The sequence below is a fragment of the Motacilla alba genome, chromosome 5, assembly GCF_015832195.1.
Source record: "Motacilla alba alba isolate MOTALB_02 chromosome 5, Motacilla_alba_V1.0_pri, whole genome shotgun sequence".
Taxonomy (NCBI): domain Eukaryota; kingdom Metazoa; phylum Chordata; class Aves; order Passeriformes; family Motacillidae; genus Motacilla; species Motacilla alba.
This window is the reverse complement of record NC_052020.1, coordinates 13578806-13606307: the sequence shown is the minus strand read 5'-3', so window position 1 is coordinate 13606307 and position 27502 is coordinate 13578806. Positions and strand designations below refer to the sequence as shown.

The window sequence follows — 27502 nt, the reverse complement described above, 5'->3', positions numbered from 1 at the left end:
GCCAGGAATTTGCATCAGTTTGCACATGATACAGCTGAAGCTCTGCAGGGATGTAAGGAGGCAGCACACCATTAATCCAAGGATGCATTCACTATGTACTTTAATTTGTGTAAGATTTATGCAGCAGAGAAAACAGTGGAAGGAGGGAGACTTTTCAAACTTCCATCAGATTTGTTGTAGCACATCATTGGTGGGATATATCCTAATTACTCTTTCCAACTGGCTCTATGAGTCTCATCTGCTCAACAAAACCCATCACAAAGTAATTCAGGCCACCAGACACAATACACAGGTTTAAATTTCTGAATTCCTTACAGCTTTGCACTTGACAGCACAGTCTATGGAAGAGGTGTTTATTTTGTAGTATTTAGTGGAGGGATCAATCACATTTGTACAATAGGAAATATGGCAAGTGCCATCTGCACTGTGTTCCACAATCCTCTGCCCAGGAAGCAACACACCACTCTCACTACTCAGGCAAACTTTGTCTCTCACTGCAAGAAAACACAAACAGCATTCTCAGGACAATCAGCTTAGCATCAAAACTCCACTAAAAATGTTCCAAATGGTGAAACAGGAATAAAAAAAGCTACTCAACCTGTTTTAGAATTAGGGGTCACATTTTCAAACAAGTCATGAATAGTAATTTAATGTTTCACTGCAGTCACCAAATCTTTTCAAATACAGCTATGCATGAAAACTAAATATATAATATTCTATTAGCTGCACCCAAGTGACAGTGCAGGCTTCTCCAGCTGTTTTATTTTGTAAGAATACTTCAGGATAAGAAATGTACCTGAGAAATGTCCATTTCTCCCCACAAATTATAGAGGACACAGAGGAGAATTAGCACTATTAGTGAATTAAGTAAATTAATCCTGTCCTATTCAGTGCCATTTTCAAAGGTAATGCCTGCTTTTTTATTCCTAATTTCCCTTAGCACTTGAAAGGCTACTTCTTTGAATTCAATTATTTTCTGACTTACCACATTTGTACTTCACACAGTTACAGACATTTTCTGTACTGTTCTGAAACAGTTCATCTATCTGAAGTTTCTGCCCCTATGGGTATAAAAACAGAACAAAAAAATTATACATGAAACGAGAGGGGGTGTTCTTATTTACATGATCTTTTTCTTTTCAACAACTTTCCCGCAGAATTTGGGGAGCAGTATCTCTTGAAGGTTCTGCTTAGTCAGCAGCCTGAGTGCATGATGTATGTTAACATATTCAGCATAACAAATAATATTAACTGTGATGCTTGAAAGCATTTAGTTCAACACTTCAAACTCAGTATTTTATCCTGACTTATCCTGTGTGCATGGAAGCAGTCCTACTTTACCAATATATTGGGGAATAATATGGTAATAAAAAGCCCTGGAAATATCAGGGCTGTAGAGTCATTTTATTCTGCAAGGTCTTTAGACTTAGGTGGCTTCTTGAAACTGTGTATATCTTACTCTAAAGTAATTTTTTTAAAAAGAGGTGATGCTCTTGAAATGATGCCATTTCATATTTCACCGATAAAACTATTATTCAGATACTGATAAATAGATTCATTAAGAAATTATTAAAAGAATAGTGACAAGATAAATTTCATACCAGTTTGCACTGAGGTTTGGGGATTGTTTCACACGCACATTCTGAAACAAAATACATCAGAAACAGCAGGTTAGCAATTTATATGCCATTTGCTTACAGCAGAGCAATAGAGAATAAAAATTCCAGATATAAAAGTCAGCAAACCCAATAGAGTAGCTCTTACAACACTTTCAAGATGGTAAAGAACCCACTTTGGACAGGCAAATTCTACAGGATGCAAGAAAAGCAAAACAGGCAGATTAGGAAGTTCTGCAGCATGAAGTGACTTTTCTGTATCATTTGCTCATGAGTAGGTCCCAATGGTGTAGTTGGCTGAAACCAAGGGGCCAAAGCTGCTGTCACCTCTCACTGTCTAAGGCAGCTTTAGTGAAAATCAGTGATTTTACCACATGTCCTGAAAGGGCAGCACTTCTCTGGGCTCCACACCTCCACCAGAGACATGCCCAGCATGCATCTGAACTCAGGACAACGATGTATTTCACAGACTGAAATCAAAGGAAAGAAAGAACAATAAACACAATATTTCCATTTTTAGACTAGCGGAAATATTAATCAAGATATAGTAAATGACTTAGAATAAATACATTTGGATAACATCTTTGACTGTTAGATGTAGATTGATAACAGTATGGAGTGCAAAATACTCTAGACAAGTATTTAAATAATTTTAAATTTCCAGAATTTGAAGTCAGAAACTACTCAGTTGTAGGTCCAGGTCTCAAATTCTGGAAATTTAAAATTATTAAAATCTGGATCTTTCATGATACAGATATCAGAAAATGCTTTACACACACAAAGTTTTAAAAGTAAAGATTATTTGTTCAGGACTACAGATGATATCTTGCTTATACAGCAAGTGGAGCTGTATCTCTAATCCACCACTTGGACACTGAACATCCACACTACAAAATTTCCCATGTTCTCTGTTATTTAAAATATTAAAATCAGTCAAACTTACTGCACTGGTATGAAGGGCAACACCTGCCAGTAGTGTTGCCATCCACAATGAGAACTTCTCCTTCTTGACATTTGGGAATTTGATCTGAGCAAGCCCCACATGCTGGAAAAAACAATTTAAATCTAAAACATTGGAAGAATTTTACTACTGCCTAGAAAATTTGCTGTAAGCAAATTGTATTATCCCAAACTCATATAAAAGGGAGCAGAGGAGCTCTGCATTCACTGCTTATAGACCCTATACAAAAGGCTAATTTTCAGTGCAGACTGCCCTTCTCTCCTTTGTTTCCTGCTATAAAGAATTAATACATTTTTTGTGAGCAAACACAATTTTCCCTCCTTCCCCTGTTATGAAAAATTTTGCTAGGTCTTCTCTCCTGCTGTTGTTTTTTTTTTCCAGGAATCTTTGATCCTGAATAAAATGCATCCCCCATGACCCCAGTGTTATCCTCCCACTCAAACACATATGAGAACCACAACAGGAACTTTTCAATATACACAGTGAAAAGACTCATTTTTAAAAAAATTTAATAAAAAAAGGAGTCAAAAGGGGACTCTGCAGACAGTGAGAGGAGCCAAATGCTGACCATTGCTAACATATGATCAAAGCAATCTGATTACTGTAAATAACAGAACTGCATTTCACATTTCCAATCAACACTCAAATTTTTGCATGTGGAGGGCTCTTCCTTCCCAGATATCTGTTCAAAAATAAACTCAACAGCACCTTATTATCAGATTATTATCAAGAGGAAAATAACTGCATGGTAAGACTGGAGTTCACATACTAATAGCAAAAGTACAATGTTATTATTGAATTAGGTCATTAAAGACTTAAAAGAACAAACAAATAATAATAAATAATTAATGAATTATAATAAATATGCACAATACTCTAATATGGGATATTTGTCTTCAATTAAGATGGGCCATAGCTGAGAAAGCAGGATACAGGGAATACAACTTCAGGCTTCTTTCAGATAAAATATTTGTGTATCAAGTTCACACTGCATATGGACAATCTCAAAAGCCCTGAATTCCTTCATCCACTACAACTCCTTTACTTGACCAAGGAATACTACTCAGTTGCACAAAGCTTTCTGTGACTCTTGATAGTTGTTGCCACTTTTAGAAAATAATTTAATTAATTTTACATTGTTGGCATATTTTAGAAAATTAATGCAAATTTTTTAACTGCTTTCAAGCCTTATTATGTTGGGAGACCTAAAATACAAGGAGTCTTAATTGGCAGGATAATAATAGACATATTTGCATATGCAAAACCACACTCATAATCTCAGTCAGTCAGGCTACTGTACCACATATATAGGAAATGCAGCAGGTATTCTCCACCCGAGCAGCAATTAGTGTTTGATCATCTTGACAGCTTGGCATCTGCTCCAATGGCTCACATTTTTCTGGATCACATTCTGAAAAAAGGGCAAGAGATATATGCTTTCATATGAAGCCCAGCATTCCTCCTGTGTAATGCCTTTCCTCCTGTGAAATGCCTTTCCCAGGAAAGGCAGTGTGGAGTACAGAGGTACTACAAGCTGCTTTAGGAAAGCTTTCACCTTGTATCCCAAGATCTTGCCTGATCATTTACCACAAGACTGCATCTGCTCAAACTGAGGCACAGACCAACCCCAAGCTATAGACAAAAGTGAATCTTGTAAATGGCCATACCAACAATGGTATCTACACTACCCTTATCCTTCCGAGTAGATCTAGTTAGTTTACTGAATGTCTTTTACAGAGTGCACTTCTTTACCTTTCAAATGAAACCTACCACAAACGTAGCTGGGACAACAGGATTCTTCACTGTAGTAGGTGACCAACTTCTCCAAGCTGCTACACTCAGGGATTAGGAGTTCACAGAGACTCTGATTACAAACTGTCACATAAAGGGGAAAAAAAGAGAACAAGCACCTTCTAAACTATTTATAAACAGAGCAGTGGCAAGCAGTATTTGCAGTTAGATACCCCAAAACTCGAAATAATAAGCATATGAAAAACACAGTGAAGCATCAAAAAACTCCCATGAGGAAGAATTCAGAAGTGTTCATCCTTTTCAACACTCTCCATGGAGGCAACGTTAAACTAGAGCTGAATCCTTGTGAGAATTAAAAAACCAAACCTCCTCTGGAAAACTCACTGCAACACCATACCAAGTGGTCAAAACATGAAAATTGCTTGCAGTTTCTTTTTGAAACTTTCTAAGCTAAACAAGAATTAAGTGGAAAAAAAGCTTTTCTGTCATTTTTTACTGCTCACTTTATAAATTAGGTAAATAAACATCTGATTTCTTTTTCCTCAGAATCATTCAGATCATTTGTTTGTATTTGGATAGTAAAAATAATACAGTAATCTCTAAATTTGATGGAAGTACAATTCATATTCAAATAAACACAGCGCTATTTCAGTCCTCCTCCTGTCCTCTACCTCTATCCCAAAACCTACTGGATATTGAGCCAAACAGCTTCTATAGTTTTCTACATCATCTGTAAATTCAAACTAAAGATATTTTCATTTTCTTTGAAAGTAGCATGCGTAACAGGAAAGCAAATCTCAGAGAAAGGACATCTGCCTATTCCAGGGGGCAGTATTCACAACCATGAAGGAATACTTACTACAGATCTTCTGAGGACAGCATGTCTGATCATCAGGAACAAGCAAGGCCACTTCTGCAAATCGCTGACACTCCAAATTGTGGATCTCTGAACAGTTGTGCTCCACTGGGATTATGGTCTCACTGTCAACACATTTTTGCATACAGCATCCACTCAAAGAAGTTCTCCAGATCTCACCCAGGGCATGAGGTGCTCCGGAGCTGTCTGTACAAGCTAGATCAGGACAACAGAAAACAGAGGTAATTCCTTTTAAATTCCAATTTTGATCACCATTTTTTCCATGGTGGATGTGGATCTATGAAGCATAAAATCCCAGAGTTTTAAAGGCTTGATTATGTCCACCACCCCACAAAAAAAAAAATGAATGAGGACACAGTCTGTGACTGAGTTTATATAGGAAAGCAAGACACTCAACACCTTCCAGAAGGTCCAGACCTCCCATTCGTTTTGTGTCTCCACTGCAAGGCCAGTCACTTAAAATCCCAATCCAATCCTTCATTTTTAAAGCATTGGTCTGAAAAGAAGTTACTTTTGTATTTCACAAATGTCAACACTATTATTAATTTGCAGTGCTTTAGCAATCTGATTTATTATAAACTGATTCTTTAAGGTTCATGTTGGTAGGGAGAAGAATTGGTCCATTATTTGGTGTGGTGAGGCAGAATTGCAATGAAAATAAACATGGATGCTGGCAGGGCACACACTTATTATTCAAATGTGTAATTAACTGCGGCTGAATGTCATTTGAATGGGTATCAAAAGGGTGGACTCTTGCAAAAGGCTTGGGTGGAAAGGAGGCCGAGACTAACACACTTACAATAATTGAATACATAAACTTAAGCAAAGACTTTGAAGAACATCCTTCAGCTGAAAGTGAGCAAAATTGTACATCACAAGGTGTGCCTGCTTGCTCACCTGCACAGTAATGTTCACTGGATATCTAGAATCCTCAAATGAATGACATATTCAGAACTCACACAACACCAAACCAGAACTCAACTTATGAATAATGAAGTGTCTGACCACCAACTTGCAGATAATAAAGAAGAAAATCACATCCAAATATACCACATTTTTCTTCAGGAATACAGACAGCAGTATGAGTCCGGTGAAGGAGGGTCCCTCCAGCACAGACGCAGCCTTCTGTCAGCACTGAGCAGGAGTCTGAGTCCAGAGGAGCCACCTCTTTATTCTGACAGCTCTCTGGAACCTCACAGGCAGCTATGCAAGGCTGGTAGGAGAAGTTTTCAGAGCAGGCAAAGGCTAGGAAGGAAATAAATAAATCAGATATTGTTCGAGTTGTAAGCCCACGAGGCAACACCAAGAGAACACATTATGGTCCCCTTGTCAATTTCCTGTGCTTGCCAATTGAGTATCTACCAGCCTGAAGCACCAACCAAAAACCACTTACCTACATAACAAATGAAAACATAAGCAATCTGCAAGCACTTCCACTTTTCTTCTTGTAATAACATTTTCATCAAGCTTCAGTTTGCATTTTGGCAGCAGAGTTACAAACCGTGCAACAGTGTTGACACAAAATAATTCAAACTTCAAACACATTTTCCAACACTACAGAGATCCATCACAGAGTGCTCTAAATGAGTAATCTGAATAACTTGCAGTGGCCAAAGAAAAGGCATCACTGTGGTATAAAAATAAGTGTGATGTGTCCCTCCACGATGGATAGAATACATATTTACAGCTATATTTTGTAAGAGCTCTTTTTAACAGTTATTACTCATAAAATCCATACAAACTGAAGAATTTTTTTAAAAATTGGCTCAGAACCACAGACCTTCTTATGCTATCACTGAAGGGGGCTTTTCCAGGTGATCAGGTGAGCATAAGGAGATGCTGTGATCCAGCTACAGATCCCTTTGGCCTTACATTTTAGTGCTGCTGTGGAAGAATACTGCTGCCAGGATGCACTAAGATCTCAGGTTTTACTCCTCATGCTCCATCTAATCTCAAAGGTGTTTCATTTCCCTAATCCCATCTCCAAAGGCACAGCTTTCTGCAGCAGCATCAAAGTACATGAAGACTCAAGAAGCATTAGTATCTTCAACTTATAATAACTCTTAAATTGGGCACATTTTGTCTAAAAACAGAGGTGGGCATACATGCAGAATACTTACGGCAGTAATCAGAGCTCCTCCACTCTATGCAAATATTGAATTTGTTGCACATTGCCACATAGGCAGCTAGTGAAACGCATGGATTTTGAATGTACTCAGTGTCTTGAGCCCATATATCACAGAATTGCTCAGGTGGAATCTAACAAAGGAAAAAAACAGAGATGGCACCTTCATAGAGGCTGGGCTAGGTAGGAAAGCCTGACCTTTAAAAATATCCACTACAAAGATGGCAAGGTTCTTGGTTCATGGTAAACCTTCATTAGTGTACAAGGATAATCTAACAGTATTTTAAAGTAAGACTTCCTTAACATTGCCATGGTTACACTCCTTAGTTTCATCTCTTATAAGTGCCAAGGTAAGAGGCAATACAGTTTTTCTGGTAGAAGGCACAATTGCTTTGTTCCTTCTTACCTCTACATTTTTACCTACTTTTGGTCTCCTCTTCATCAAAATCAGCCATGTACAAAAGGTCAAATGGTAAATGTACTCACATGACCACAAATAATTTATCTGCACACCAGGAGTTTGTTATTTGCTTTAGGCTTGCTTTCAAGGGTCTGTTCTGCCCTCTCACATCTCCAAGCTGGAACTCTGTCTCTAGAGCCTTTGAGAATGCAGGTTCTCAGATTACCTATTGCAATTTTGTACTTGTTAAATTACTGAAGGCTAAAGGATTAATTCAATCCTAAAACTATTTTATGTTTTTCTACATCTTATTGATACAGTTGAATTATCTGTGACTGGTTTATGAATTATGTGGCATGTCAAAACTAAGAGAGGTGAAATTCTGAGATCTGTTTATTGCAACTCTTCTACCAAGCTGCCATAGTCTTAATTTACTTTTACCTTGCAACTGTAAGCACACACAAAAATATACATCTCATTCAACAGACACGGTTACATGCAGCCTCACATTAGTGAAATTACCAAGCATACAAAATTATATCTGAACTGCAGCTCTCTCAAAACGTAAGCTTTGAAATAGTTAACATACATAAGGGTGACAGCTGCTGAAGGTCTGGTTCAACACCATTCTTAAGCACTCTGAGCAGTCCATGACTGAGCAATTAGTTTCCTGATGCCTGTCTTCTCCAACATACTTTAACGTGTCTGGCACTTGCCAGCTGTCTATAAAAGTCGAGGGTGAACTGCTTTGGCTTAAAACTGTCCTGTTGGGAAGCATCAAGTCATTTTCCAAGCTTCTATCACAAAACCCTATGAATTACCAGAAGGGAAAAAAAAAAAAAAGGAGGTTAATACATGTGAAATACGTGAAGTGGTATATTCAAGAAAGTAAACATCTTTTCAAAATCTTATACAACATGACAGCATCACAACCTACAACAGATGTAAAAAGTGTTTGTTAGGATCAAAATAGGCAAAATTCAGAAAAAAAAGAAGGAAAGCAAAAGTAAAGATGCATGTCTGAATAGAAATGTACTGCATATCAAAGAGCTGCTCAGAGAGCCCAGCTAAGAAACTAGAAGTTTGCTCCTAAGCTGCACAAACACTAAACAAAAATGCACTTTAAAAAAGAGTGCAAAGCACCTCCGTGTATAGCAACAAGTTAAAACTGTAAATGTTGTCAGAAAAGGGAACAACCATAAAATGTCAGGATGCTTATAGGATACCAGAAGGCAGCATCACATTTTTCTTTCTGTTTTAACTAAAATAGTAAGAAACTTTGAAACACTTTGGAGCAAAAGGAGCAACTTAACATGGATGGTGACAGTGGTCAGCAAAGAACATTCAAGCATTGCAGTAGTCTCCTCAGAATATCCTTTAAAAACTAGCTGATAGAAAAAAGCAGAATGATGGATCAGTCCCCCATTCTGTCTTCCTAATCAGTTTCTGAGACTTTTGTATCAGGCTTCTCGAGTGTTTTCTTCTGTTGTCTCCACAAGGTCTGTTCTACCATTTTTAGCAATTCCTGATGACAATCAGTGATACAGCAACAGTCTTTCAGAGAGTAAAATAGCTTTCCAAACTGTGTCTGATTGAACCTTTCGAGTCTGTATTTGCAACACAGACAGGAAGTACATGATGGTTCTGGAAGACTTCAAAGGATTGCTGTCATGTCAGGGACATCTTTTCTCACTTCTTACACATTGACAAGGAGATTTAAAACAGCAAAACTAAAACCTCACATTTTTCTTGGCAGGATCCAGTTGCAACTAGAACTGACATGCTTTAAATCTTTTTCACCAGTTAGAAATGTCCATGTTCCACTCCCACATCCCTCATCTCCCACCCCAGCTCTTCAATAGCTGCCACATTTGCCCAATCCTTGCACTGTAAAAGACACTGTTGTTTCTGGATCCTCCCAAAGGATGCTTGTGCTACAAACCTGTAATGGTCTTCTCAGTTTTAGCATTTCCATGAAGCTGAGAAATCAAGACCTACCAATACTGCAGTTCAGCTAAAAGATGAGAGTATGCTGCTGAGAAAGTATCCTGCTAGCATTTGCACTAACACAGAAAGCACAGCAAGGAGTTTAGGCTGGACTAATTCACCCTGAAAAGATGCAGTACCACGAGCACATTTGAGACAGGCTCTGTGAGTGGCACCAGGCAGCACTGTGCAGGCAGGCTTATGCAGAGAACCTTCCAGTCAGAGGTGAATACCCACATTCCCTGAAGAAGTTGTACTTGCAACACCATCCACAGAAATGTATTGTCATCTAGTCAAAAGGCCTTGAAAACCAGGAATGTAATGTTCCCAATCCTCCCTACCACAGTAAACAAACAGGTAAAGGCAAAAGAGATTCTCTGGATAACTTGAATCAGGCTTATTATAAATATCCACTGTCTTTATTGTCTTTTTTTTCTGTTTTGTCTAATCACAATACCAATTAGCCAAACAGAGTGAGAACAACACTGGAAACAGAAGTCAGGGCAAATAAGAGATAACAATCAAATTTCAAAATGGTGTAAATTCAAACTCTCTTTGTGAGAAGCACATTTCTGTCAGCAGGACTGGAAACTGGACTGAGCTATTCCTGGTATTTGATACTGAGCTACAGGCATTTGACCTTTCTGAAACTGGAAAGATATCCACTGTAATTATATGATCTCCTTAATCCTGATTTCCAGCTTCAATTTACAGTGTAAATTTACAGATAAATTTACAGATGCAGCTACCAAAGTGGGGATTTATGTCAGCAAAGACATACTTGCAAAAGCTGTAACACCACCAGCTTATTCAAGGTTGTACTTTTTAGAAAAAAATAAAGCAGGGGAACACAGACCTAACAGTGCAGACCTAACAGTGCAGTGCATGTAACAGATCTAACACAGTGCAACAGTATTAAGAAATTCCCTCTAAAGTATTTTCTCCAACAGTTAAACTAATATTAGTTCTCTGAAGTTTACATTTCCTAGGAATTCTGACCTTTAGAAACTGAAAATAGCATATACCACTTCCTATCAGACGGCTATCAAACCCTAAATCTGTAAATGACCATATTTGAAATAATGGACTTAGATCTGTCTTACTTATTTGGGTTTGGTAAGTGCAATCATGCCTGTGGTTCAAACAGCTTAAAGACAGAAGCAACACTGTGGGCAAAGAGTGATGAGAGGCATAAATACAAATATAATGTCAACAAAATTAGTAATAGATTAATTCTAATAGTATCTTAAAATTTGCAGTGATCTGCAACACACTTTTGGGACAGACCCTGCAATAAAGAATTTATATAATTAGGGAAATGTGTCTCCCTAGAAAAGCATCTGAAAGCCTTTATTTCTTGCACTACTCCATACTTACCACATAGTCCCAAAGCTCTTGGTTCTCTGGTACTATTCAACTCAATAATCATCACACCTGTGTTGTGAAACCACTGAATTCTGATTTTTGTTGGGGTCTCAACTGCATACTTGAAGCCTGAATCTTCAACTTTGTATCCATATTTTCTAACAGTAGGCCAAGCAGATCTTGAATTTACTGTTATCTAAACGACACACACAAGAGAGATTAATGGTTTGGAAGAAGAACTGAGGCCAGATTTTTGACAGCTTAGGAATCTAAGTCCTAAGTAATTTTAGAAGCAGTCAGGCTTTCCTCCATAAATGTAATAGAGGTACCAAAGGTACTAACAATTTATATGCCTTGCTCTGAGTCTTACCTTGTTAACTGCCCTTGGATTACAGTTTGGCTCTTTGAATTTACCAGGAGAAATTTACTTAATTACAAAATTGGAACAATGACTCATATAACCTATGGTGTTCTACTCTACTCCTCGGTATCCACATGAGGAGGCAACTGACTGCAGAAATAAGGTGTTACCTAAAGGAAAATAAAACCCCCTCAAAATACTTACTTTTCTGCTTAAACGATTGATAATAATTTGATTTGATGCATAAGTTAGGTTCAACATTGCCAGGCACAAAGAGGTTGAATTTGAATTACTCTGTGAAGAAAACAAAAAATATATCACCCATAGCCATGATATGCAAAATCTGAATACATTGGTTGCTTACTGGTTTTAGGTACTAGGACATTAAGGATTTGGGGAGATTGTACTATTAAGAGAGGAAAACCATTGGTGATTGCAGTTTCAAGTCATGACTACAGTTTCTCTGGATAAACAAACAAAACACTATGATGTCATTGTTTCCAGCAACTGTCTTATATCATACAATCTTGGAATTAAAACAGAAATACAGGTTTTCAGGGAAAAAAATGTATGTGGACTAGCTGTTTGGACAAAAAAAATACAACCTACATATCTGAAGGTCAGCAAGAATGAGACTGGAAATGGACAGATGAATCTGTATGATATTTACAGCACAGAAGTAATGGATCAGGAATAAATGCATACTTCCTGAGCTACATTAGGGTGAATAAACCAGAAAATATTGAATACAAGAGGAAAGCACATCTGAAAGTCACAAACACATCGTCTTCATATCAATCATGTTGAGCTTCTGAAATTAACTTCCATTAGGTGAAACATGGCACCAAACTTTGCAGTGGACATTTATATAGACATCAAATGACTTCACCTTCACAGGAGAGACTGGAGTTAGGAGGAGTTTTGAAAAGGCTCACAAGAAATGAATTTTTCATGACAAAAGCCAACCCACACTACCCCATCAGACAGGATCCCCATTAGGCTTTCTCTCTCACTCCCGAGTCAGAAACTTGGAATGCACAGGGTGGTCCCATTCAGTCTGGCATTCCCACAGTCTCTTATGACTCTGAAGATGAGTGTTTCCAGTCCACATTTGTCCATATGAACATAGATTAAAATCCTGCATTGAAAGAGACTGGTGGTATACTGGTACAATTGTGGTGGTACTGGTAATAAGACAGCACTCACAGAAGTGACTAATGATGTAAATCCATTTAATCTCTCATCACCTTGTCCATATTACATTTACCACGGGATATCATGGACATAGCTCTCATTTTCCAGCTGTTTCAAGGAACTATGCATTTACAGTCAGGTGTTAGAGTGTTATACAATTCACAAGTATTGTGAAATGCAAGCACAATTCATAGATATTGCACAGAAGTGAATAATAACCACAATATAAAGTATTATCATACTCTTGCCTTTCAGATACAGCTTATTAGCAGCACCAAACACCTTTTGTTAGCTGATAAATGTTAGTTACCATTCTACAGTCAAGGACATGGATGGTTATAGTTTCATCTGGAGTTTGACTAACAATGTAGGATGCTTCTTTGAATAAAGCCAAATTATTTCCATCATAGGTTACAATGCTCAGATCAGAGAAAATGGTGCAACGACCTAAGGGAGAAAAAAAAAAAGAGTAAGTGTATTTTTAAACTGACTTCAGAATTCCAGTAAATCTTACAACATATGAAGATAAACCAATAAATTTCATAAGATGAACTAGCTTACTAGGAGGTTCATATATGCAGCACATATTTGATACTGGTGCATCTTTGTAAATGAACAGCAGAATCAAATTCTGCATATTTTCAGAGGAGCAACCTGCAGACCTCTCCAATCAGCAATTTCTTTACAGTTCTTGCCAACAAAGCCTTGCAATTTTTAGAAACTCCAAACAAAGAAAAATCATGTGTGACAGCAGATCATGCCAGAACCATAGTTCCCTTGTAGTCTTATTACTAAGGTGAAAAGTTTCATTTTTCCTCAGTCTTATTGCTAAAGCTTTTGTGTGGGAGTGGGCTCGGAGTTCCACTCCTAGTTATTTTAAACTCTAAAGCCTAAGAAGAGGTTCAATTGCTAACAGAGTCCCCAGACTGCCAACAGAAGTAGTTAACAGTCTAGGAAATCTTTTCATGCTTAAGTAGTTAAAAAAATGAACCAAAAAAACCCTGTATTGATTAGGTGTCCCCTGATTAGAGAGATGACGTGTCTAAGTCAGAGCTAAACATATCCACTGCAGATACCTAATGCTGAGTATGTTAAAAGAGCATTTTTATTTTATTTCCCTGAATATAAGACTACAAATATAAATTTCCTTCAACAATGAGTAACCCAAAAAAATGTGCATCTTTTACTTCTATGCTATGGTATAGAAGTGTCAGTTCTTACCCTTCTTACACATGCAATAAATTATTACCTGAATGCACTTCAAAAGTACTGCAGAATTAAAACTTACATGCACATTCCCACTTTGGGCAGCACTTGTCACCATTTGTTTGAGTAGCAAATCCTAAAACTCCACAGCTGGGTTGAGTAGCATTGTATGGGCAGTTCTGTGACTTATTAACCTGGATCAGTTGTCCATCCAAACAAATGTGTTTTATGCACTCGCTCTCTGTGATTGGCTAAGGCAGATTCAATAAAAGACAGAGGTTACCATTCATACAAAGTTAGTATCACAATATTGTATGGTTTTTGTTGAAAAAAGGATTCACATTCTTCAGGCACAGAATACTTATTGATCCCTATGATGCTGATGGAAGATACAAGCAAAGGGCACCTTTGAAAACCTGACCATTCTGAGGAGAGATTAACACTGTTGTCCTATAGTAAAGCTGAGAACAGCACTACTGAATTTTCAACTTTACAATGAAAAAAGTTGAGAAGGGAAGGAAACAAGCAGGAATGGTAACAGGGATGTCTGGAGAGATGTGCCTTAAAGGGGCCAACAAGACAAAACACTGACACTGGACAGTATGAAACACCTTTTTTTGTCAAAAGCCCCAATCTTGTAACAGTCACACTCAGAAAACTGAGGCCTGAAACCCAGTGTAGTAAAGCATTTAGAAAAAATGTTATGCATAATGAAGTTACTCAAGCTTTCAGATAGAATGGATGACATAATCAGGCTCCTTTGTTTAATACAGATACTTTAAATCCTAAAGATCAAGTCATGGCTCAAAATTTTATTTTTTAACCAGTGTGTAGAAGTAACTAAGGCACATTCCAAAGCAGGCAGGTGATTATTTGTATCTACTCACGGTACAAGTTTGAGGAGTTGCTGTTTCTCCAGGCAACATAAAAGGCGATGCTGCAGCTCCTGCCATGGCTTCAGCTATTGCCAGTCCATCAGAAAACGTTGTAGTCAAGCCATGAAGTGGTTTGGTAGATGAAGTAAATGAGGAAACTGATGGAGCTGCTGTGTCATTTGGATGATCAGGTATCATTAGCAGTGAACTCCCAGAAGATGTTTGCATCTCAGATGTTATTTCAAATTCTGAAGTTTGACGAGTACTGACTGATGATGGAGCTATAGAAGAAAACACTTTTGATTCAGCAGGTGAACGTGCAGTGGACAGAACTGAAGTTGTGTTTGTGAAATACGGAGGGTAAAACGTCTGAGGTGTAACAGTAGCACCCTGAGTAAGGACAGACTGGAATCCTGTCGTTAATTCTGACTCTTCAGACTTCACTGTGTCGAGGGGCATGGCTCCTTTTGCTTCTGAAGTAACAGAAGGAGAGCTGGAGATGGGCTCTGTGACTGCTGCTGCTTTGTCTGAAGCTGCTGATGCAGTACTGAGGTTTTGCCCAGCAATGCTTATCACTGTAGAGGCTGAAGCTGCAACTGAGGAATGGGCCTCCGTTGACAAGGCTGTCCTTGGTAGGATCGTGGAAGTGGAGGTGGTAACCTGCTTAGGCAACACCACGGTTCCCTCTGTGCCACTTTCCCTTGATGTGTACCCCAACGCAACAGGAACTTCTTTTGTTCCTGGTAGCAAAACCATTGAAGAGGTTGACTGAGAATCTGATGAAGGTGATGCTTCAAGCGTTTGTCCTGAATCAAGGGGTTTAGTAAACGAGGCTTCATGTGTGAATTTTAGATCTGCAGCTGTCTTTTGCGTGGAAAATGAGGGAATCGGTTCTTTTTTAATTGTTGCTGAAGAAGAGGTAGCAGCAAGCACTTCTGGTGAGAAAGGGGGAAATTTGGTGCCAAAAATCAAGTCAGCTGTTGTTCTGTCTGGGACTGCAGGCTGCAAAATAGAAGTTCTTGATACAAGTGGCTGTGTGACTGCATCAGATAAATGCAAATAATTTTGAGTTGGTAAAATAACTTTGGTAGGACCTACTGAGGTAGGTAACAAACTCGAATGAGTGCCTTCAGGTAGTGAGGTCTTTAAGGATGTCAGTTCTACTGTAGCTTCAGTTGTGCTAAAGACAGGTTGTGGCTGACCAGGGGATTTTGTTAGAGATTCTGCAGGATACTGGTGAACTTGGCTTGTCAATGAAGGTTCAGAGGTCTGATGACCAAGTTCTGTGGCCTTCTGAGTAGAAAAAGGTGGTATAACAGCGGTCCTTGTGGTCTGTACCAAAGGTTTAACTCCTGAAGATGTGTGCAAGGAGAAGGGGCCTGCTGAAGATGGAGGCAGGGATGGCTGAGCTGCAGCTGCTGGAATTTTCACTTCTTCTGTCACACTTTGGACTGCAGGTTTTAATGCTGTAGAAACCATTTTAGTTTCTACTAAATATTTTGGTGTGGTTGTTACTTCTGGTAGCAGTTGTGTTAGAGGTAAAGAAACTAATTTATCTCCTAGGTACTGAGAGGTGGAGAAAGTGTAAGAAGGCTTTGTTACTGGAAGTGCAACAGAAGGGGACAAAGAGGATTTCTCTTTGCCTGTCATTATTTTTTTGGTTGTTATGAGCTGACTGCTGAATTCAGAGGTTGGGGAGAATGTGGCATCAGTGATATTCACTGGTGATTTTTCATCTGGTGCTGTTGTTATTGAACTTGATTGTTCTAATACAGAAGATAAAATAGAGAAAGTTGGGACTGGAGAGGTCTTTTCGGTTGTTAACACGGATTTTTGTATAGTTGTTCTAGGATATAAAGAGGTTTTTTCATGGGATGTACTCATGGGACTGAGAGTTGTCAGCGATGCTTCTTTTCCATCTGAGGGTAGTGAAGGGAGAGAAATGTTTAAAGAAATCAGAGAACCTGATGGTGGAAAAGACAAAGCAGATGGCTTTCCAGTAGAGATGGTAGTAATACTTTCTACTTGTGATTTATCAGACAGTGTTGTCAACAATGTGGTTTCAGTCCCACTAAGGATAGCAAGTAAAGATCCAGTGATGGATGTTCTTTGAGGTGATTCTCTTTGTGTAGCTACAAAAGGAGCTGTGGTGGTTTCTTTGGTTTTCGTTGCTGATGTTGTAGCACTACCTGAATATGCTGGACTGCTTGTCTTCACTGTACTTGAAACCAGAGCTGACTCGTATTCAGTAGATATTTTTCCAGAAAACAAAGTTGACTTCATTGGTATTTCAAGAGGTGATGTTATTTTGGATGTTTCCTTAACAGACAAAGGTGTCACACTGCTAGTCTCAGCCATGACAGGATATTTAGTGTATAATGTAGTCAGGAACTCAGTTGTGTTTAGGACCTTGTGTAAGGGATATCCTGTAGTTGAAACAGTTTTAAATGTTTTTTTTAATTCACCTGAAGCTGGAGAAGCAGGAGTAGGAGCAGACACTGCAGGTTTCTTTGTAGAAAGAATGAAGGATTTTTCAGTACTGGAACTAGCATGTGGTGAATAGGGAGGGAAATAGGAACTTGACGTATGCTCCACATGAGATGTTATTTTTGGGATTTCCTTTTTAAGAGTTGCAAATGATAACGAAGTTGTTTCTGATGATCTCTCTTGGGTTTGTAGAGTTGTCATCTTTGGACCTAGAGTTGTAGTGAAAGGAACCTCTGGAGGACCAGTCAGGTGTTGAACCATTCCAAGAGGAGGTTCTGTAGTTGTCTTTCCTACTGAAACAGGTGGTGTGGATGTTGATGAAAATGTAGTCTTCACACTCTGTTTGGTTAAAACAGCTGCTGCTCCTGTTGTTGCTGAGGGCACTGGCTTTAACAAAGACGAAGTAGTGAGTATAGGAGAAAATGATGTCACTGTAACATTAGCTACTGTGGTAAAAGACTGTTCTATGCTTATTTTTGTCCCTTCTGAAGCTCCTGTTAAGTTTACTGGTGGTGTATATGAAGGAACATCCAGAGGTGATGTAGAAAGCTGTGGCACATAGGCAGTAGTTTTTTCTGTTATTGATTCAAATGAACTGGGTGTAAATGTTGTAAGTCCTTCTGGTTTTACTTGTGCTTCTCTCGTGGGAAGTGTTCTTGTGGCCATTTCTGACAACTCCATTATTTTAGTTTTGACTGGCATTTCCGTTGTTCTAAGAATAAGTGGTGCCCCAGTAAAGACAGAAGTAGCCATTAGTTTGCTCTCTGTTTCTGTTCTTGTGGTCACTGCATGTGTAGCAGCTGCTGTCTGAGGTTCTGTAGCCCTCAGCAGTTTAGTGGAGCCACTGCTGATCAGGTGTATCCTTGTGGAAGTTTCTGAACTGACAGTAGATGGAAACAAAGGAGAAATGTCAACAGAAGCAGACAAGCTTACATTAGATTTTGTTGTCCCAGTCATTGCTGTAGGGCTTTTTCCAGATGTCATTTCTGTTGACTGTGAAGAAATAGTTGGCGATAAAGTTACGGCTGGAAGCGTTTTATTGGATGTAATATCCAGAATTTCCAGTTTCCCTGTAGTTGCAGTGAGTTGTAATTCTGTAGCAAGTGTTGTTTCCGTGTCCTTTGCTTCAGGCACAGGAAATGAAGTTACCTCTTCACCGATCACTGCCAAACTTGCACTGGGTGTTAAATGTGGAACTGCTGGGGTTTGAATGCTGGGAAGCAAAGGTGGGCTGTCATCTGAAGGCTCAATGCCTGAAATCAGACACAAGAAAACAGCCTGAAATTAATGAATAATTACAGTGATGGAGCCACCAGAGTTCTAGGGTAACTCATATGACTGATCTTTAAACTTTAGCCTTTAAACTTCTCAAACTCATAGACAAATTTAAAAATTAATTAAATCATTTGCTTGATATCTAATGTTTCTGAAATATTTTATGAAGAAAGAACATCTTTCTTAGTTTAAAATTTGTCTCATATTTTTGAGTAATTACATTATTTTTACTAAAATGTAGGTTTAGTGAGCTCAAGGTTCACATAACTAAGGTCACGTTATACAAATGTTGGCATTGATATTTGAAATTATGACTAAAGAACTAATTAATTATTAAGCTAAGTCTAATATATTATACAAATAGGTTTTCAAACATACAGTCTTCAAAATACACGCATCTTTGAGTGATTTCATCCAGCAACATGTTGAGAGGACAGACAGGGATGCATCCTTCCACTCTAAAAGAAAAACAGTTAGTATTAACTAGTCAAATAGTATTTCCTGGATGAAGCCTTCAATTTCAGGAAAAGAATCTATATATAAAGTATGTTTAATCAGACAGTCTGGTACACCTCAGTGTACTCCTTCAAAATGTCATTGCCATGGCTTCCACTCCCACTCAGATCTAAGGGAAAGCATGAACTCTGCGACACTCAGCTTTTGAAATGAGCAGTCACAGGTTCAAGAGTGAACACTATTGCTATAAGAAATATCCAATATTTTTACATGTCAAAGTCTGAGTGTCAGTTTTACCCAATTTAGCACAAATTTCACTTCACAGGAAAAAGCAAGGCCAGATATAGCTGTTGCAGTGACATAATGGAAAAGCAAGGGCACAACTGTTTGAAACAAAGTTGTGATAACCTCTCGTCATTAATACTCTGTAATACTCCCAAAATGAAAGTTACAAATATAGCAGTCATTCCAAAACCTGACAGCACACTAAAGGCTGAAATGTCATGTTTATGTGGATAAAGCAGCAGGTTTTATTCCATTACTTTCCTCTTTCACTTACTTCCTTACCCAAGAATACAGTCCTGAAATGTTAAGTGTACATTTGGGTCCTCGAATTCCTATTATCCTGCTTAAGTGTCTTGCCTAAATTACACACTTTTCCATAAAAATACAGACACTTACTTTGGTACTGTCTGACAGTTTTTTCCCAAAGGGTCCCTGCATGTCTTGAAGCAAGGGCTTGTGCAGGCATCATAACGCCATTCACACGTAGAGCGGGACAGAAGCTTAAATTTGACATCTGAAAAACAACAAAGATCTGTTATTCTTATATTTCTTTAGGCACTCACAGATACATACCACTAAAAGGCATGCCTTACATTCACTGTAGCATCTACACACACAGTGTTTATTGAAGGACTTTCAAGTCACATAATAGAAACACAAATTTAAATGCACTCCAGCCCTCCCCCACCTCCACACAGAACAGTTCCCTGCACAATGCTGGATTAGCCCAGTGGCTCTTCCAACACCTGGAAGATTTACATTATGTACTGGATGGATTTGAGTCCCTGCACTATGGCAGCCCACCCCAGCTCTTCTAGCAGCAGTCAGGGCAGGGCAGTGACATTTCCTGTACAATCATGCCTGTAGAAGACAACCATAATCATATAAAAATCCCCTCTAAACTGGTGAACCTCAGATCAGAACAATGTTGTTCAGAGCCTACAAAGATTAACTGGTCTTAAACAATGTTTACAATAGGCAACTGAAAAAAATGTTATTTACTTAGAAAGAACTTCCATTTTTGTTTTTTGAAGCATTTTTTAAGTTTCCCTAATCTTTGCTTGACTGAGATACAAGGAGTAGCTCTTTCACATCTTCTTGAAGACAGTAAAATTTTCCATGAAGATACGGAGAAATTTTTATTCCTGCAATTTAGGGAATCTGCACTTATAATTAATTATCTCTGTCATTATTAACCATTAACATCTTCTCTTAAACTATAAATAATTCTCTTGAAAATAGAAATCAAACTCAGACAAAAGGGTGCGTATGTTGCCATCTAGTGTTACCCCTTTTACATCTCATTTAATCCAGGAATGTAATTTGTTACTGCTTTTAAAAACACAATTCTTATGACAGTAAAATACACACTTATTATGTTCTCATAATAAGTTAAGTACATGTGACTGAATTCTTCTGTGACCCCTTCCAGTGACACCAATATAAGTTACATAAATCTAATGGAGGAAGGGGATTTTTGCCATAAGTTTTGGTGACTGATGTATGAGGTCTAGTATGCACAGACTCTTTGAGTGGTAAGGTTTAAGGACAAAAGAAATACATAGTAGAAATACAAGGTTTAAGGATAAAAAGGAGATATATGGCAGAAAGACAAAACATATCAGAGACCTGTTGGCATGGGCAATCACCAAAAGTAGTGATAACAGTAAATAAATCCAAGTTGAATCTAGGAAATCTCATTCATTAGTCTACCCTAGATTAAGTAAGGAGACAAATCCATAACTCTTAACTCTGGCCACAGAACTCACCATTAACCACAGAGTAAGTTTCAAACACAATAAAAGTCCAAGCTTACAGAAGACAGACTGTAACCTGATGAAGAATGACAGTTTCTCAATTTAGCAGAACGGTGGCCATGAATTAACACTTCCAAATGCTGGGATTAACATGCCATCTCCCATTCTCCATATGAACTTTGACTTTTATTAAATGATAGACACATTTTCCTCAATATTTCCTACAGACTAAGCTCACAGAGTATGGTGGTGTTGTATGCCTTGGTCGGATTTAGGGTGAATTTTTACCAAAATGCATAGCATTAGTTGAGTGTTTCATAAATGCTGCTTTCAGTCAAGAATGAAGTCATGCTTGTTCACAGGTTTTGTCTCTACTTCTACAAAAACAACTATGCACAACAGAAGAATTTGGGAACCTGGTCATAAAAAATTGCTCTCTAAGAGCTGTAGAACCAATGGACATTTAATTTTCCAGTCAAGGGATTTTAGAGAATGGAGTGTGCCAGGCCAAGCTGTACCAGTGTTTTTTAGTGTCCAAACTACATTAAAGAGCACACCAAATCACCACAGCAAGAGCTGAGTATTTTTATGAATTGTTTTCATTCTGCTCAGAAAGTTTTCAGGATGTCTCTGTAAACTCATAAGGTATGATGACATCTGTGTTTTTTAATGAATTGTGGGAAAATTCTTTAGAGTATTAAGAAAACATCGGTTCAATAATTCATCATATTAAGAGTTTTCACTATTGTCAACCTAACTTCTGGAATGCCTGAGCATCCCAAGGATCAGGCCACTGTGAAACAAAACAAAACAAAAAACAAGACAAACACACCTGCTCTGCACTGGTGCAGCCTCACCTCAATCCCTGCGTGCAGTTTTGGTCACCACAATATAAAAAAAAAACATTCAGCTGTTAGAGAGTGCCCAAAGGAGCTGTGAAGATGGTGGAAGGGCCTTGAGGGGAAGCCACACGAGGAGTGGTTGAGATCACTTGGTCTGTTCAGCCACCTCCACCACATGCTTCCCATTTTTTTAATACTTAAATTCCCCTTCCAGCAACCAGTAACACGAGCTTACTGCAGCCTGAGCAACAGCAGAGCTCCCTCACCACAGAACAATGATTTGCAGTTTACAGACAATGAATCAAGCTTCTCATACCAGGCATGTGTTCCTCAAAAGGATTCGTCATGGCATTTGGAGATAGCCATGTGTCTCCTTGTCAAGTCTACCAGCATGTGTCTCCTGTTGGGTGACACAGCAAATCCTTCCCAAAATGGTGACTGATGTCCTGGGTGACAGTGGCTGCAGCTGGGTGATGTGCCAGCTGAGCCCACGGCATTCTTACCCAACAGGAGCTGAGCACATCAATATGCAGAAACCCCTTGTGGGAGCACAGGTATGAACATGGCCAAAGACAATACACTAAAAGATATTTCCCAACTCCATTGCTTTCACACCTTCTTGAACATCGGAGAAGCATTTTCTTCCCTCTAATTTATGATTTTCTTCTTCATGGCTTTCAAAAATAAAACTGGGATGACAACAGAAGTAGCTAACATTTAATGAAGATTATTACTATTTTATCACTGGCAAACCACAAGGTTCTGCTGAGCCACAACCACCTTTCTTAGTAACTTGGCCACTTCTTTTTGTGAGTTGACAATTTTTACTGTTCACAAGCACCTCACCTTAATTTTCTATGCTGACTTTTACGTCACAGGGACAAAATTTGCCATTCTTAGAACCTCTGTAATATGAATAATTCCAAGTTATGCTCAAAAAATGGCTATTTACTTAAAAACAAACCCTTAAATTTGAAATGTTCCAGTGTAAATAAAAGGTTGTATTTAAAATAAAAGTCGAAAAAAATTTTAAAAATAAAGTATTTGGATTTTCATTCTTACCTGACGCTTTTTTCTTTTTTTGCTACTTTAACACAAAATTTAAAAAAAAATCAAGTAGGCACAAAAATTGCTTTAGAATTAGTTCTATTTATAATGGAGGCAAAACTCTGCTTGGTAATTTAGATTGCCTGTCTCCTCAGTTACAAGTTTAGAAACATGAAATCCTATCTACCCACTTAACACACACAAACGAGTAACAAACCCTGCTCATGACTTCTAAGTTTCTGCAATGAGAAATGTAAGCAAATATCACTGGAAAAACTAAACTTTGTGCCCAGCCAAAACATCACTGGAAGCAGAGTGCAATTACCTACCTCTCATCTACGTACGGTTCAGTTTACTATTACAATGTTAACGCAACTCTTTAATCTCCTCCTATTTATTCAGCCGAAAAATGGTAGGTCAAATGTTTGTGTTCGCAGCATAAAAAGGAAAGATGTTATTGTACAGAAACCTCAGACTGACTGCAGGAGCTACCAGGCAGATGTGTTCAGTGGCACACGTGGGGTTTGCAGGTACAGCAGCAGCTGCTCAGAATATTCCAGCCCCAGGGCCCACGTCATGATCTTTTGGGCCAACAAAGCACACGAGCTCAAATTAAACTCAACAGCAACTCATTAGGAGTGAATCAGGACACTCCAGAAAATTAATTCGACTGATGGAAATGGACAAGAGAAAATTGATGTTAAACTAGTCGGTAGTACCATGCGTAAAACTGACTTAAGGTAAAAAAGATGGTTTTATAAAAAACTTTTTCATTAAGGTGAAATTAATTTTCAGTTTAGCACCATGTTTCTGAATGTGACTGAGTTAATTACAATACCAAGATTAAAAGTGCTCTGTGTCAAACTTAAACACTGAAAAATGCCTCTGTGCAGTGTGCCTATACTTAGTGCATCTTGATATTTTAATTTTAGCTGAAAATTCTCTCTAAAACAGGCCTTATATTCACAGCAAGTTTGCTATTACAACACATAACTAGCTTCATTAAATACTTTGTTGCAGAATTTATATGGGGCAAGTCACATTTTCATAACAGACAAAAATAATTCATAGTGATCCTAAATGGGTGACAATTATATGAAAGATAAAAGGTAACTAGTTTGAGCATATTATTTTTAAAAGGGTAAGAAAACAACAGCTATATCCATAAAAAGGTCACTAATTCCCTGCATACACTGATTTCCCAGCAATCTCAAATGGGAATTGATGGCTCTTACATGACACCTTTGTGTTAGTCCATCTGGTAAGAGTATTCTTTCTTTTGACTGAATGCATACCAATTCGTTTGCCAGCAAAAAAATTCCTGAAGAGAATGCAAAAACATTTTTTCTTGCAAATAAGTACACACTGCATATCAAAATTCAGTTTTCTACTCAATTTCCTCAAATGTTTGTGGGAACAGGACAGCAGAAAAAGTGAAGTATAATGAAAGCAACCCAATTTTAAAGCTGAAGTGACTTCTCATGGCAAACTCTTCCCAGCCTTGGTGTATCCCAACGTGACAATATTTATTGCGATGAAACTGGAAAAAGTGACTCGTCAGCTGACTTTAAACAGACATGTGTCTACTGCTGTGGTGATCAGGTCACTTAAAATTCTTCCTTTTGAATGTGCGTCACAGAGCATGAAGAAGTCTCATGAGGAGCTTTCTGGCCAAGGGGATTTACTGGGCCTATTATTCTGCTCCTGATATTTATCCTCTGATTCCGCAGGAATAGCTGCTCCCGGTTCAAGAGTTTCTGATCTAATATGCAAAGCATTTACAATAGTCAGCAGGAAACCCAATACGCTTTTGCCTGCGCACTCTGGAGCTGGTGTAACTTTTCCATTAACTTAAACAAATGCTGCTGTATTTTTAGACCATGTAATTACCCTACATCAGCAGGCTGGCCCTTGTGAAAGTACACTGGAGAAAGATTGGAGCCCTATGCTCCTCTGCTTATAAAACTCTGAAACCCAAGCCCTCGGATGTGGTGATTAATGAAATACCTCTTGATCATTTGATCTGATCCCACTTGCTGAGGTAAATTGTTTTAGTTTTCCATTGGCATAAATAGGATTTTTCAGTATAATGACTGGTGGGTAAAGACTTCACACTTGAAAAGACATGCCATTCTGTGTTAATGGACGACCACGGAGAATTGGAACATGCTTTAACCTTCTTCATTCCTCTCTCAAAGATAAAAGACTAAGGAGATATTTTTGTTATGTCCCAAAAAAGTGCCTTGCTTGAAATGCTGTACGAACATCCTGGTAATAGCATTAGCCCTCTAATTCTGCCGCTCAAAAACCTCAACAGCTCTGTGATTACAAGCATTTGTCAAGAGGCAACAGGCATTTGGCAATGACAAAATCTGTCATTTTTCTGAAGTTGGAGTGTGCCAGTCAACAGCTGCATTAGTCTGTCAGCGTAATGTACTGCAAAACATCGGCAGATTCACAATGACACCATTAACACTTTAATTCAGTGTTTTGATAACAAGAACCTCCACGAGGCACACAGTTGGCCTCTTCTGTCACAGAAATCAGAGGTTGCTTCAGGTTTGTCTGTGCCACAATTCAACATGGTCACTGTAAAACATGGCCAGGCCATGCTTTTTTTGGTACAGTATTCACTTCTCTTTGCTTGTAAAATTCACTTCAGCGTCAGAGAATGAACAACTGATTTTAAACCATGGTATTGCCAGGAACACTTATTAAAATACTTCTTCTAAATAAATAAATAAATAGTTAATGCACTTAAAACTACAATAAAAAAGTTTTAGAATATAATCACTTGCAGTGATTTTTGGAATTATATATACTACACTTGGTTTCAGCAAGTAATTGTTGTCACTGAATTTCATGAATGAATATGTTTGATGTATCTAATGTGGTAAGGCCAGTAAAAGCTAAAGCAAAGAACAGTTACATGAATAATCTGTTTTGCTTTATTTTATACACCAATACAATTCTCATGTTTTTCCTGACCTCCAAAGCCACCTTCATTTCAGTGCATGGTTCCACTTATTTCAGAATATGTAAAAACTGTAATTCTTATTATTTATTTTCCTTAGTGATGTAAAATTAAAAAACAAAAAACAAAAACAACAGAAATAGAAATAGCTTGAATGACACGATTTTTTGTGTGGTTTTGTCATCAGCTCTTGTAGGAGCAGCAAGCAACATCTGCAGCCAGCTCCTATGAAATGAGCCTCAGAGTGAATATCTTCTTCATTTCTGATCCTAACGTCTCAGTGGAGTGTAACTGTTATGGGAATGGGAATCTCACAGGTTGGTAGAAATACCCTCACAGCAGTCTGTTTTGTATTCAAAAGCTGTGTCTGTTCAAGAAACATCAGGGAAATGAACATCTGTATCCCCAAGAAGGGGTGAATACCACAACTAGATGATGACTGAAACACTAGTGGTTAACATCCCCACAGACACAGAATCTTTAAGTGGGTAGTGGATAAAAGCCAAGGTATTTTTCAGGAGAAAATGAGGTTTGAAAGGTGTAGCCTACAGGCCATGTCCTTAGCACTGGATGGCATTACTCCTGAGGAGGCCACAGGGTTAAAAATGAGAATTCACTGTACAGAAATCTCTCTCTTGGCAGCAGGCAAAGGAGAGAAAATGTTGTCCACACACTTTAAATTTTAGAGATCTGATCTTTTCTATTCCCTTTGTGAATTCATTATTTATGAGTATGAATGTTCTACTCCAAAAGAATTTTCTTACCATCTCCACAGCAAGTATTGTCCAGAAACTGTACACTAAGATAGGTATTTCCAAACCTGTTTGGCAAATGTGCATTATTTCTTTTCACAAGAAAACAGAACCTTGTCTTCACTACAGTGCTCAGGGAAAAATATTTTGAGCCTGGACGTCCCAGAGTTCCCACAGCTCCCAGTAATGTAGGGGAGAGGTAAGCAATCTCATCACCTCTGAAAATAACACCACCATTTAGCCTGGATTTGCACAGGGAGAAAACTGGTGTCCATAACACTGATGTATAATTACCCACCTACAAGTTTAAAAAGGGTTGACAGTCTGAACTCCTCTGAATGATGGTACTTCAAAAGCTCAACTGAAGAGGCTGAAATGTGGATGAAGAATCCTGGTTTTGCAAATGACTCAAAGGAACTGTATCCCGACAGCCACATATTCTTGTGAATGACAAACGTAGATCTGTTGTGAAAATCTTCCGATTTTTTCCATTTAGAAACAACAAGAGTATTATTGGAGACCAGCTGAAGAAAATAATTTGGTCTCTCAGCTGTTTCAAATGAAATCAAGCTGGAATCTGAAAAAACAAAACAGAAGAGAGCACACAGAAGTGCTTTATTTGCTGATACTTGCATGATAAACAAAGTTCATTCTGATGTACCACTACTGACTCTAGGAGCATGAGGAATGAAAATTGACTTTGGCCTTACCAGTGAAAACAGCCTGAATCTTGTAAGAAAATACACTGTGCATGGATTGCAGAGTGCTAGATTGTGATGATTATTAAGTTTTCTAAGTACTCTACAGATTCCAACAGGAATACAAAGAGATTGAGACATTTGCCCACTCCAGGATAAAGGAATATAGCCCTGCAGTCAAGCAGAACTTAATTCACAGTCTTTACTAAGC

At 38.3% G+C, this 27502-nt stretch overlaps 1 protein-coding gene across 1 annotated transcript in view; it reads right to left on the bottom strand.

The window, feature by feature from the left end:
• The window catches only part of OTOG (otogelin), a 92676-nt gene that overhangs the window by 9375 nt on the left and 55799 nt on the right, over positions 1-27502 (bottom strand). Inside the window, exons 32-50 of the mRNA XM_038139624.1 lie at positions 26892-27170; positions 19618-19735; positions 18859-18938; positions 14731-18458; positions 13926-14094; positions 12948-13084; positions 11648-11737; positions 11095-11278; positions 8321-8541; positions 7327-7465; positions 6257-6451; positions 5189-5401; positions 4348-4452; positions 3878-3988; positions 2560-2661; positions 1988-2086; positions 1602-1642; positions 986-1061; positions 316-494 (exon numbers count right to left, since the gene is read on the bottom strand). Coding sequence (XP_037995552.1) covers positions 316-494; positions 986-1061; positions 1602-1642; positions 1988-2086; positions 2560-2661; positions 3878-3988; positions 4348-4452; positions 5189-5401; positions 6257-6451; positions 7327-7465; positions 8321-8541; positions 11095-11278; positions 11648-11737; positions 12948-13084; positions 13926-14094; positions 14731-18458; positions 18859-18938; positions 19618-19735; positions 26892-27170 — 6266 coding nt within the window. The remainder of the gene's footprint in view (positions 1-315; positions 495-985; positions 1062-1601; positions 1643-1987; positions 2087-2559; positions 2662-3877; positions 3989-4347; positions 4453-5188; positions 5402-6256; positions 6452-7326; positions 7466-8320; positions 8542-11094; positions 11279-11647; positions 11738-12947; positions 13085-13925; positions 14095-14730; positions 18459-18858; positions 18939-19617; positions 19736-26891; positions 27171-27502) is intronic.